Consider the following 14,184-nt stretch of genomic DNA (forward strand, 5'->3'; position numbering starts at 1 on the left):
TTTATTTAAAATACAGAGGCTGCATACACTTAGACGGTACAAACCCTTTAAACAAAGCCTAAGTTACACTTTTGGAGTATTGGTAATATATTCTGAGGTGATCGGCATTCCAGGCCCTTGGCACAATGGTTCCATCCATCCTTTTTAGCTTATAAGTGCCCGAACCGATTTCGTCCTCGATTTCATATGGTCCTTCCCAATTTTGGCCCAAGTACCCCCACTCCGGGTTCTTGGGTGGCTGGGAAGACTCTTCTTAAGACCATATCCCTAATAGTGAATTTTCTGTTTTTGACTTTAGAGTTAAAATACTTTGTCACCTTCTTTTGATAAGCTGCCATCCGTATTTGTGACTCGTCCCGGAGTTCTTCAACTTGATCCAGCGCTTCTTGTAGTAAAGCTTGATTTGTAGCTAGATCGTAAGTCGTTCTCCTATGGGACGGGAATAACGTTTCTACCGGGACCATCGCTTCACAACCGTACGCCATTGAAAAAGGCGAGTGGCCGGTCGTGGTTCTAGGGGTCGTCCGGTAGGCCCATAACACTCTTGGCAACTCTTCGGGCCAGTTGTTTTTGCAGGCCAGCAGCTTTTTCTTTAGGGTGACCTTTAGGATTTTATTGACTGCTTCTGCTTGTCCGTTTGTTTGCGGCCTTGCCACCGCGGAGAAGCTTTTTACTACTCCGTGTTGGTTGCAGAAGTCAGTGAACTCTTCGCAATCAAATTGCTTTCCATTGTCAGAGACTATTTTGTGACGGAAGCCATATCGACACACTATGTTTTTGATAACAAATTCTAGTGCTTTTTTAGCAGTTATAGTCTTCATGGGCTCAGCCTCCGTCCATTTGGTGAAGTAGTCTACTGCTACTATTGCATACTTTACTCCTCCCTTTCCTGTTGGTAGGGACCCAATAAGATCTATTCCCCAGACCGCGAAGGGCCAGGGACTAGTCATCAGGGTAATTTCATTGGGAGGAGCTCTCGGTATGTTCGCGAACCTTTGGCATGAATCACATTTTTGGACGTAGTCTATGCAATCTTTTTTCATTGTTGGCCAGAAGTATCCCTGTCTCAATATTTTCTTTGAGAGACTGGGTCCTCCTGTATGATCTCCACAGAACCCTTCGTGGACCTCTAGCATAATTTTTCTAGCTTCAGGGTCCGATACACACCTTAAATAAGGCATCCTGAGTCCTCTTCGGTAGAGAATTTGAAACATCATTACATAACGATGAGCCTGATACTAAATCTTTCTAGACAGTGCCCTTTCTTGGGGCAACTCACCTTTCGTTATGTATTCTATGATGGGGACCAGCCAGTTGGGTTCTTGCCCAACCGTTAGTATGGCCTCTTTTACTTTGATGCTTGGCTCTACCAAGCGTTCCACGGGTACCACCCCCAGCCTTTCGATTTCACTATCTGAAGCTAACTTAGCCAGACAGTCCGCGTGAGCATTCTTTTCCCGGGGGATTCTTTCTACTTTGTAGTCCGTGAACTTGTGGAGCAGCTCCCGGACTATTATTACATACGCGGCCATTCGCTCGCCGCGTGTTTGATACTCTCCCGATATTTGATTTACGACCAGCTAGGAATCGCTGTAGACTTCTACTCTTTGGCCCCCACGGCCTTCGCTAATCTCAGCCCTGCTATCAAGGCCTCATATTCGGCCTTGTTGTTTGAAGCTGAGAAGTCGAACCGTAGGGCTGCCTGGAGTCGAAGTCCGGTCGGGGATATCATCGCAACCCCCGCTCTGGATCCATTTTCATTGGAGGCTCCGTCTACAAACACTCTCCATGTGGGGACAGATGGTATCAGCGCATTCGCGGTTGCCTCGGCTTCATTGCATTCGGTGATGAAGTCCGCCAAGGCTTGGGGCAGAACAAGAGGTTTCGGGGGAAACAGAGTAGAGGCAGCCGTCAGGGTGGTGCTGAGACCCGGTTTTCTTACCCAGAGTGCCCCAGTTGCAAAAGGCACCATCTGGGTGAGTGCAGAGGTCAGGGATGCTTTCAGTGTGGCATGCCCGGACACTACAAGAGGGATTGTCCCCAGCTCAGACCAGAGGCGCCTAGGGCTCCGGTGAGACCCAGTCCAGCTAGGGTGTTCGCCATTACTCAGGATGATGCAGAAGCCAGCCCCTCAGTTGTAACAGGTTAACTCTCAGTTAATAACTCATTTTACTCAGTGCTGTTTGATTCTGGGGCCACACATTCTTATGTGGCAGCCAGAATCTTTAGTAAATTGGATAGACCTTGTGATAGTTATGAATCAGGGTTTGGAACCCTATTACCTGGCGGAGAGTTAGTTATCTCCAAAAGGTGGATTAGGTCTATGCCGATCAGAATAAATGGTAGAAAGTTAAGTGATGACTTGATAGAGATGAGCCTAGTAGATTTCGATATTATTTTAGGAATGGATTTCCTATCTAAATACTCAGCCAGTATTGATTGCACAAGGAAGATGGTGATCTTCCATCCGGAAAGTGAAGAACCATTTGTGTTTGTTGGTTCGGTTCGGGGATCTCGGATCCCGGTGATTTCGGCCATGTCAGCTAGGGAGTTATTGCATGGCGGTTGTTTAGGGTTTCTGGCCGTGGTGATGGACACCACTCGGCCAAATACCATTCGGCCAGAAGATATCAGAGTGGTTCGGGAATTTCTAGATGTTTTTCTCGAAGAACTTCCAGGGTTACTACCTCAGCGGGAGATTGATTTCGTTATAGATTTGGCACCCGGAGTGGAACCGGTTTCCAAGGCTCCGTATAGAATGGCTCCAGCTGAACTTAAGGAATTAAAGATTCAGCTTCAGGGGTTGCTTGACATAGGGTTTATTCGGCCTAGTGTGTCACCCCGGGGAGCCCCGGTTTTGTTCGTCAAGAAGAAAGATGGAACTATGAGGATGTGTATCGATTACAGAGAATTAAACAAGCTAACAGTGAAGAATAAATATCCACTACCTAGGATCGATAATCTTTTTGATCAACTTCAGGGGAAGATGGTCTTTTCCAAGATTGATCTCCGATCGGGTTATCATCAGTTAAGAATCCGAGAGGAGAACATTCCGAAGACGGCTTTTCGTACTAGGTATGGACATTACGAATTCTTGGTTATGTCGTTTGGACTAACCAATGCTCCTGCAGCATTTATGGATTTGATGAATAGGGTATTCAAGGATTTCCTCGATATCTGTGTTATCGTGTTTATCGACGACATCCTTGTGTACTCTCAGTCAGAAGAGGAGCATGAGTTTTATCTTCAGATGGTTTTGCAGCGGCTTCGGGAACACAAGCTTTACGCCAAATTCAAGAAATGTGAATTTTGGCTATCTCAAGTGTCCATCTTAGGGCACATTGTTAGCAAAGATGGGATCAAGGTGGATCTCGGGAAAATAGAATCCGTTAGGCATTGGCCGAGACCGAAGACAGTGACAGAAATTAGAAGCTTCTTGGGTTTAGCCGGGTATTATCGTAGATTCGTGGAAGGGTTTTCTAAGATTTCAACACCCTTAACCGAACTTACAAAGAAGAATCAGCGGTTTGTCTGGTCAGATAAGTGCGAAGCTTGTTTTCAGGAGCTGAAACAGAGATTGATTACCGCTCCAGTGCTAGCTTTGCCTTCAGACAAAGAGAAATTTGTAGTCTATTGCGATGCATCCAAACAGGGTCTGGGGTGTGTGCTAATGCAAGTCGATCGGGTTATCGCTTATGCCTCCCGTCAGTTAAAGGATTATGAAGAGCGATACCCGACTCATGATCTAGAGTTGGCCGCGGTGGTCTTTGCATTGAAAATCTGGTGGCATTACCTTTATGGAGAAAGGTGTGAAATCTATACCGACCATAAAAGTCTCAAGTATTTCTTTACTCAGAAAGATTTGAATATGAGACAGAGGCGTTGGTTGGAGTTAGTGAAAGATTACGACTGTGAGATTCTCTATCACATTGGGAAGGCCAATGTAGTGGCCGATGCCCTGAGCAGGAAGGGTCCCGGGCATGTAGTGTTGGGTTTTATGCCCTAAATAAAACTCATTTCATATAATCAGATTTACTTATTAATAAAGATCAGAAATAATATTTTATGTTGCATGGTTCACATGATTTATTTCATGATTATATGTATATAATGTATGAATTCTTTTTAAGTCCAGAACATATGAGGTTGTTAAAGATTATAGTGTTGTCAGCACCGTGGAATATAATCTTAATTATATGTTCAAAAGTTCATTCCCTGATTTGTCAGAATACTCGATTTAGACTGACATGGTATAATCAGCAATAGGTATTCTTACACCTTGGAAAAGTGTTATGTCCTTTCCAGGACATTGGCAAAGTTTACCAGTATCGGATGTATGGAGTATACATCGGAAGGGACCGATATTGAACTTTGATTAGATATATTAAAATTTACCGTAATATCTATTCAATTCAATATCACCTGTTGATCCTAGATCAAATGATCTTAATCCTGATATGGTTAGGTTCAATCTCAAGAGTGTTACTCGTGTTCTTTGATTTGTTAGTTAAGCCTACTTTTGGGTCAGGGTGATACGTACATTTTGGGAGCACGGTAGTGCAATATAGTGGGAGCGCTAACATAAATATAGAATCTATAGCTTCTATTTGGCAAATAGAAAGTAAAGGATGATTTCCTTCCAGCTTAACCAAACGAAAATTAATGGTGGAGATCTCATTTCACTTAGGTGAAATATCATTTATACAGGGTTAAGTGTTTTAAGGATAAGATACATTGTAGGGTGTTACGGTAATTTAATCCCTTTACAGTGTAAATCATCTATATAGAGGATCATTGATCACATTAGGGTTATAACAATGGATAACTAATGACGTGTCTATATCGTGGAACATATAGAGCGTTCTATATGACTGAGAGTGCAATTCCAAGTTCTAAGTGTGGATTCAATGAGGAATTAATAAGTTAGGGAATTTACTTGGTAAATTCGGTTCAACTTATTGGTAGCTCGGTCATATAGACCCATGGTCCCCATACTAGTTGAGACCATACTGCTTGTAAGACTCAGTTAATTGATTTTGATTGATCAATTATAATTCTAAAAGTTAGACTATGTCTACTTTATGAATTCTCACTTAGTAAAGATGAAATCGTAAAGAAAAGGGTTTCTAGGTTTAATTATTAATTAAGAGACTTTGTATGTCTAATTAATAATTATTTTAAATGACAATATTATTTAATAATCTATTTTAGTTATTAAATAATTATTTTTGGCATTTAAATGATTAGAATTGGAAAAATGGCATTTTTGGAGAAATAGAAATAAAATTGAGGAAACTGCAAAAAAATCCAAGTGAGGCCCATTTCACCCTATGGCCGGCCACCTCTTTGTGTGTTTCTCAATTATTATTTTCAATTTTAATTGCCATGTAATTGCTAATCAAAGCCTAGCAATAATAGGAAAGTGGTGGATCACACTAAATAAGGCAGTTAATCAATTACACAGTAAAAGAGGAAACTGCTTATTTGGAAAGTTGTGCTCTCCCTTTTCCCTATATAAAGCAACCCTTGTTCTCTTCTCTTGCATGTCTTTGTATGCTTCATAAGCCACGAAATTAAGAGAGAAAATTTTGAAATCCTTGTGAGATGAGTAGTGCCCACACACATCAAGTGGTACCTCAATCATAGTATGTAAGACTATGGAAATTCTGCATCAAAGAAGGAGAAAAGAAGATCCAGGTTCAGATCTTGGTGATGCTCTGCTACAGAAAGGAATCAAGGGCTAGAGATCTGAATGGAAGGAGTCATATTATTCCGCTGCACCCACTGTAAGGTTTTCTAACTTTATATGTGTTTATTTTCATTGTTTTAGAATTCATATTAGGTTGTTAGTCCAACATACATGATAGTAAATAGATCCTGGTAAAATAATTTCCAACATGTAGCTAGCATGATTCAGATCTCACCTCAGTTAGCAGAGGACATGATTAAATCCAGCATTGAGTTCGTGGTAGGTCAGCTTCACAACTTAACGCTGCAATATGATCTGTTGGAAAGAATTAAAACCGCTCAGATGACTGATCCAAAGTTAGCAAAAATCAGAGATGAGGTTTTGGCTGGTCAAGCCAGGGATTTCTCAGTGTCAGATAACGGAATGCCTCTGTATAAAGCTAGGGTTTGTGTTCCGAGTAGTGTGGAACTCAGGAACGAGATCTTTGAGGAGGCTCATTCTACCCCTTATTCTCTGCATCCCAGCACCACCAAGATGTACCAGGATCTTAAACCATACTTTTGGTGGAGTGGTATGAAGAAGAATTTGGTAGAATTCGTGTCGAGATGCCTCACCTGTCAGCAGATTAAGGCTGAACATCAGAGACCGGCAGGGTTGTTGCAGCCTTTAACCCTACCTGAATGGAAGTGGGAGGATATCACAATGGATTTCGTGGTTGGATTACCTAGAACCACGAGCTTATTCGATTCCATCTGGGTAGTGGTGGATCGATTCACGAAATCTGCTCATTTTCTGCCTGTTAGAACAACCTTTACAGTGGATCAGTTGGCAGAATTGTATGTTAAAGAGATTGTAAGACTTCACGGGGTACTGAAGTCTATAGTTTCGGATAGAGATCCGAAGTTCACCTCCAAGTTTTGGCAGAGTTTGCAACGAGCAATGGGTACAAAACTGAAATTTAGTACAGCATTCCATCCTCAGACAGATGGGCAGTCTGAAAGGACAATTCAGATATTGGAGGACATGTTACGAGCCTGTGTTATGGATTTTGAAGGCTCTTGGAATAAATATCTACCGTTGATAGAATTTTCTTACAACAACAGTTATCAGAGTACGATAGGGATGGCTCCCTATGAACTGTTATACGGTAGGAAGTGTAGATCTCCCATCCACTGGGATGAGACAGGGGAGAGGAAATACCTAGGTCCGCAGTCGGTGCAGCGGACCAACGAGGCAATTGAGAAAATAAAAGCTAGAATGCTTGCCTCACAGAGTAGACAAAAAAGTTACGCAGATCCGAAATGCAGAGATGTTGAGTTCCGAGTAGGGGACCATGTGTTTTTACGGGTATCTCCAATGAAGGGGATCAAACGTTTAGGGAAAAGAGGCAAGTTATGCCCTAGATTTACAGGACCTTTCGAGATTCTCGAGAAGATAGGTCAAGTGGCATACCGGTTAGCATTGCCTCCAGCTTTATCAGCAGTTCACAACGTGTTCCATGTCTCTATGTTGAGAAAATACGTTTCAGATCCTTCTCATATACTCAGTTATGAGAGCCTTGAACTGCAGCCAGATATGACCTACGAAGAACAGCCAGTGCAGATCCTGGATAGAAAGGATAAAGTCTTTCGGAATAAGACCATAGCATTGGTCAAAGTACTCTGAAGAAACAGCAAGGTGGAGGAAGCCACCTGGGAGCTAGAGTTAGATATGGGGGCCCAATATCCAGAGTTATTCAGGTTACATTTCGGGGACGAAATCCTTTTAAGGGGGGAATAGTTGTAAAGACCGCTTAGTTTAATTTGGAAATTAACAGTTAATTATGTGTAATTATGGAAAATTATTTATAGATATTTAATTAATTATTTATGCTGTTACTATTGAATTCTGAAATGCATTTTATGTCATTTAGTGATTTTCATAATTTTGCATTTCCGGTGCCGGTAACATGGAACTCGGTGTTTGGCTCAGTAAAATCACAACTTAGTATGTTAGTTTATTTGGACGGTTTATTAGACATTGGGAATGTCGGGATTGGCCGGGAATTTAGAATTTCCCAAAATACCCCTTTAGTGTCCTTTAGGTTATTTTAGTATGGAGGGGCAAAATGGTCATTTTGCCCCATTGTTATTTTGTCCTTTAGTGGACTTAGTAATTAGAAAATATGTGATTATGTGGCATTTCTTTTGGCTGAAGTAAAGAACTAAAATAAGCATTTTATTCTCTCTTTTATTCAAAATTTCAAAGACTTAGAAAATTAGAAATTTCAAGAACTCTCTCTCTCTCTCTCTTTTCGGCCAAGCTTGGGAGCTGCTAGGGCTGGGTTTCTTTGCTTGATTCAAGTGATTTTTAGCTAGATCAAAGTAATTCTAGTGGAGGTAAACCTTGTTCTAGCTTCTTTTCTTGATTCTTGGAAATTTTGGGAAGAAAATGATGGTTTGCATGCTTAGTTTAGGTTGATGTTGTTGCAGTGATTTTGTTATTGTTTGCAGAGGTTTAAGCATGATTATTTGAGTATATTAGAGCTAGTTTGATGCTTGTTAGTTGCTTTGATTCAAGCTTGGAATTTTATACTCAAAACTATGGTTTTTCAAAGTGAAAATGTGAAAATAGCTGCTGTAAAGTTTGATTGTGTTTGAGTTCTGTTTCTGCAGTTTTAATATGCATGAATATGTAATTTTAATCAAGGTTTGGTGCATGATAGTGTTGTTTAATCAAGTTTGAGTTTGGAACTCAAAGCTTGATGCTTTAATGGTGATTTTTGTTTGTGTGCATGAAGCTTTGTTTTATCACTTGGAAAATGTTTATTAGGGTCTAATTAGCAGGTCTGAAAAGTTTGGTTGAGTTTGGAAACGTTTTGGTTGGAGAATTGATTTTTGGTGTTTTTCTGGTAAAACCGGCTAACAGGTTTTACACTGCTTGTAAAACCGGTTACCTGGATTTTGCAGTAGGGTGCGAAACCGGTTTTTCTCAACTTGTCGTTTTGTGCTAGTTTCGGGTTTCCAGGTAGTTTGTTCTCTGCTAGTTTGGGGTATTTTTGTATTATGATACAGCAGGTTAAGTTTGGTTTTAAAACCTTTTTCCCGGTTGTGATTTAGCGTGTCACTTATCGGTGTTGGGATTTTTACGGTTTAGGAGCCTGTAATCCGCCGAGCTGATAGTTCCACTGAGGTTGACCGGCACACCTGAATTCAGAATTGAGGTAAGATTAGTATAACAGTATGCATATATATTACATGTTTAGAGTGCATGTTAGGAAGCCTGTTAGATTACATTAGATATGTATGTTGGCTTCGTACCATCCGACCATATCACATCGGTTAGGCTAGAGTATGACTAGCAACTGGAGTATGACCAGTACACCGAGTATAGGCTGATACTAGGGTTGGTGGTACAGTGCTATGTGACCGTATCACATCGGTTAGGCTAGAGTATGACTAGAAGCTGGGGTATGACCAGTGAACCGAGTATAGGCTGATATTGTAACACATCAGTACAGGCTAGAGTATGACTAGCAGCTGGAGTATGACCAGTGTACCAAGTATAGGTTGTTACTTGTCAATAGTACCGTCTTATGAACGTTCGGGACTCAGTATCGTGTGGGACACGGCAGTTAGGGTTATGGTCAGGGGTATGGGCGTCTGATCATAACCTGGGATTGATGTATGTTTATGATTTATGCTTTTCTCACTGAGTCTGTCGACTCACAGTGTTATGTTTATGTGTAGGTAAGGGCAAGGCCAAGGCTGAGGAACCGTGAGAGCGAGCTGGTGAAGATTGTACATGTCGGGGCGGTTAGGCCTGGAGCGTACGATCCTCGGGACAGCAGTGCTTTTTTGAAATTAGTCGCTAGGCGACAAGTATTTTATATTAGATAGTAAACTTTTGTAAAGAGTTTTGTAATCGGGATCCCGAGTATTTTTGTATAAAATATTTTATAAGTTTAATTAAAAAGCAAAAATTTTAATTAATCACGATTTCCATAAACCTCGTTGATTAGCAACGAGCTGCACAGTACGTTTAAAAAATCACGTAATACGCCTATGCTAGTTAGGGTGTTACAATTTGGTATCAGAGCCGCCAGGTTGTCTTCCGAAGATCGTCACGACATGTACAATCATCATCAGCAGTTAGCTCGTTCTACGGTTCAGTAAGCTTTTATTGCTTTAGTAGCTTATTTAATTATTATGAAATAAGAAAAGCCTGATAGGAAGCATGTTAGTAGCCTGATAGTAGAATAGGCGCATGTTTTTAATTTCTAAAATTAAGCGGCATTAGTAAGCTCTCTTTGATCATGACTGATGTGCCAACTCTTGGTTTTGCAGGCTGTTCAGACTAGATGGAGCCAGGCGAAACACCAGGAGCCAGGGCAACTCAGTAGGGTCAAATCAGGGTCAGGGAGCTTAGTTTCCCCCGCATGCTAGGGGCCGTGGTAGAGGTCCCAGGGGCAGAGCTCGTGGTCGGGGTGATGATAACCCGCCACAGGCTGCTCAAGCCGATCAGGAAGCCCAGAATTGGGAGACTAGGTTTGCTGAAATGCAAGCCAGGATAGAGGAGAAGGATCAAGAGATACAGAGATTGAGGCAGCAAGGTGCTCCTGCAGTGCCTGTGCCAGAAGTTCCTGTGGCACCCGCCCCTGCTGCTCAGGCCGAGATAGTGGTAGCGGCAAACAGAATGGAACCCTTGTATGAAAGGTTCCGAAAGCAAGCACCTCCGGTTTTTCTGGGAGGTCCAGATGTCATGAAAGCCGAGCAGTGGCTAACGGTGATAACCAAGATACTGAACTTTATGGGTGTCACCGGGAATGACAGGGTGGTGTGTGCCACCTTCCAGTTCCAAGAAGACGCTTTAGTCTAGTGGGACATGGTGTCTCAGATTCACGATGTCACCACTATGACCTGGGAAAGGTTCCAGGAACTCTTCAATGCAAAGTATTATAATGAGGCCGTTAGAAGTGCCAAGAGGAAAGAGTTCACCCACCTGACCCAGAAGGAAAACATGAGCGTGACTGAGTATACCACACAGTTTGATCGGTTGGCGAGGTTGGCCTCGGGAATTGTGCCAACCGATTTCAGTAAGAAGGAAAAGTATCTGGACGGATTAAATGTGAAGATCAAGCATGACCTTATGATCACCACCGAAGACAAGACCACCTATGCTGAGATGGTGGAGAAGGCACTGCGAGCTGAGGGCGCAGTTGGATGTATGTCGGAGTCGGCTAGGACTCCAGTGAGTGGCGGGGCTCCTACCCCTCCTGCATCAGGCTTTATCAGGGGAGGTAGCGGTTCGGCCATGGACCAGAAGAGGAGAACATCCACTGCATCCGGTGGCTCAGGGAAGAACAAGAGGTTCCGGGGGAACCAGAGTAGAGGCAGCCGTCAGGGTGGTGCTGAGACCCAATTTTCTTACCCAGAGTGCCCCAGTTGCAAAAGGCACCATCTGGGTGAGTGCAGAGGTCAGGGATGCTTTCAGTGTGGCATGCCTGGACACTACAAGAGGGATAGTCCCCATGTCAGACCAGAGGGGCCTAGGGCTCCGGCGAGACCCACTCCAGCTAGGGTGTTCGCCATTACTCAGGCTGATGCAGAAGCCAGCCCCTCAGTTGTAACAGGTCAGCTCTCAGTTAATAACTCATTTTACTCAGTGCTGTTTGATTCTGGGGCCACACATTCTTATGTGGCAGCCAGAATCTTTAGTAAATTGGATAGACCGTGTGATAGTTATGAATCAGGGTTTGGAACCCTATTACCTGGCGGAGAGTTAGTTATCTCCAAAAGGTGGATTAGGTCTATGCCGATCAGAATAGATGGTAGAGAGTTAAGTGCTGACTTGATAGAGATGAGCCTAGTAGATTTCGATATTATTTTAGGAATGGATTTCCTATCTAAATACTCAGCCAGTATTGATTGCAAGAGGAAGATGGTGATCTTCCAACTGGAAAGTGAAGAACCATTTGTGTTTGTTGGTTCGGTTCGGGGATCTCGGATCCCGGTGATTTCGGCCATGTCAGCTAGGGAGTTATTGCATGGCAGTTGTTTAGGGTTTCTGGCCGTGGTGATGGACACCACTCGGCCAGATACCATTCGGCCAAAAGATATTAGAGTGGTTCGGGAATTTCTAGATGTTTTTCCCGAAGAACTTCCAGGGTTACCACCTCAGCGGGAGATTGATTTCGTTATAGATTTGGCACCCGGAGTGGAACCGGTTTCCAAGGCTCCGTATAGAATGGCTCCATCTGAACTTAAGGAATTAAAGATTCAGCTTCAGGGGTTGCTTGACATAGGGTTTATTCGGCCTAGTGTGTCACCCTGGGAGCCCCGGTTTTGTTCGTCAAGAAAAAAGATGGAACTATGAGGATGTGTCACTACCTAGGATCGATGATCTTTTTGATCAACTTCAGGGGAAGACGGTCTTTTCCAAGATTGATCTCCGATCGGGTTATCATCAGTTAAGAATCCGAGAGGAGGACATTCCGAAGACGGCTTTCCGTACTATGTATGGACATTACGAATTCTTGGTTATGTCGTTTGGACTAACCAATGCTCCTGCAGCATTTATGGATTTGATGAATAGGGTATTCAAGGATTTCCTCGATATCTGTGTTATCGTGTTTATCGACGACATCCTTGTGTACTCTCAGTCAGAAGAGGAGCATGAGTTACATCTTCAGATGTTTTTGCAGCGGCTTCGGGAACACAAGCTTTACGCCAAATTCAAGAAATGTAAATTTTGGCTATCTCAGGTGTCCTTCTTAGGGCACATTGTTAGCAAAGATGGGATCAAGGTGGATCCCGGGAAAATAGAATCCGTTAGGGATTGGCCGAGACCGAAGACAGTGACAGAAATTAGAAGCTTCTTGGGTTTAGCCGGATATTATCGTAGATTCATGGAAGGCTTTTCTAAGATTTCAACACCCTTAACCAAACTTACAAAGAAGAATCAGCGGTTTGTCTGGTCAGATAAGTGTGAAGCTAGTTTTCAGGAGCTGAAATAGAGATTGATTACCGCTCCAGTGCTAGCTTTGCCTTCAGACAAAGAGAAATTTGTAGTCTATTGCGATGCATCCAGACAGGGTCTGGGGTGTGTGCTAATGCAAGCCGATCGGGTTATCGCTTATGCCTCCCGTCAATTAAAGGATTATGAACAGTGATACCTGACTCATGATCTAGAGTTGGCCGCGGTGGTCTTTGCATTGAAAATCTGGCAGCATTACCTTTATGGAGAAAGGTGTGAAATCTATACCGACCATAAAAGTCTCAAGTATTTCTTTACTCAGAAAGATTTGAATATGAGACAGAGGCGTTGGTTGGAGTTAGTGAAAGATTACGACTGTGAGATTCTCTATCACCCTGGGAAGGCCAATGTAGTGGCTGATGCCCTGAGCAGGAAGGGTCCCGGGCAGGTAGCTAGCATGATTCAGATCTCACCTCAGTTAGCAGAGGACATGATTAGATCCAGCATTGAGTTCGTGGTAGGTCAGCTTCACAACTTAACGCTGCAATCTGATCTGTTGGAAAGAATTAAAACCGCTCAGATGACTGATCCAGAGTTAGCAAAAATCAGAGATGAGGTTTTGGCTGGTCAAGCCAGGGATTTCTCAATGTCTGATAGCGGAATGCTTCTGTATAAAGCTAGGGTTTGTGTTCCGAGTAGTGTGGAACTCAGGAACGAGATCTTTGAGGAGGCTCATTCTACCCCTTATTCTCTGCATCCCAGCACCACCAAGATGTACCAGGATCTTAAACCATACTTTTGGTGGAGTGGTATGAAGAAGAATTTGGTAGAATTCGTGTCGAGATGCCTCACCTGTCAGCAGATTAAGGCTGAACATCAGAGACCGGCAGGGTTGTTGCAGCCTTTAACCCTACCTGAATGGAAGTGGGAGGATATCACAATGGATTTCGTGGTTGGATTACCTAGAACCACGGGCTTATTCGATTCCATCTGGGTAGTGGTGGATCGATTCACAAAATCTGCTCATTTTCTGCCTGTTAGAACAACCTTTACAGTAGATCAGTTGGCAAAATTATATGTTAAAGAGATTGTAAGACTTCACGGGGTACCGAAGTCTATAGTTTCGGATAGAGATCCGAAGTTCACCTCCAAGTTTTGGCAGAGTTTGCAACGAGCAATGGGTACAAAACTGAAATTTAGTACAGCATTCCATCCTCAGACAGATGGGCAGTCTGAAAGGACAATTCAGATATTGGAGGACATGTTACGAGCCTGTGTTATGGATTTTGAAGGCTCTTGGAATAAATATCTACCGGTGATAGAATTTTCTTACAACAACAGTTATCAGAGTACGATAGGGATGGCTCCCTATGAACTGTTATACGGTAGGAAGTGTAGATCTCCCATCCACTGGGATGAGACAGGGGAGAGGAAATACCTAGGTCCGGAGTCGGTGCAGCGGACCAACGAGGCAATTGAGAAAATAAAAGCTAGAATGCTTGCCTCACAGAGTAGACAGAAAAGTTACGCAGATCCGAAAT

At 42.9% G+C, this 14,184-nt stretch overlaps 1 protein-coding gene across 1 annotated transcript in view; it reads left to right on the top strand.

Moving 5' to 3' along the window:
• Positions 1–10,113, top strand: part of LOC115716216 (uncharacterized) — a 44,754-nt gene extending 34,641 nt beyond the window's left edge. Inside the window, exons 3-4 of the mRNA XM_061106119.1 lie at positions 3,002–3,592; positions 10,015–10,113. Coding sequence (XP_060962102.1) covers positions 3,002–3,592; positions 10,015–10,113 — 690 coding nt within the window. The remainder of the gene's footprint in view (positions 1–3,001; positions 3,593–10,014) is intronic.
• The last annotated feature ends 4,071 nt before the right edge of the window (positions 10,114–14,184 follow it).

The sequence above is a fragment of the Cannabis sativa genome, chromosome X, assembly GCF_029168945.1.
Source record: "Cannabis sativa cultivar Pink pepper isolate KNU-18-1 chromosome X, ASM2916894v1, whole genome shotgun sequence".
NCBI classification, from domain to species: domain Eukaryota; kingdom Viridiplantae; phylum Streptophyta; class Magnoliopsida; order Rosales; family Cannabaceae; genus Cannabis; species Cannabis sativa.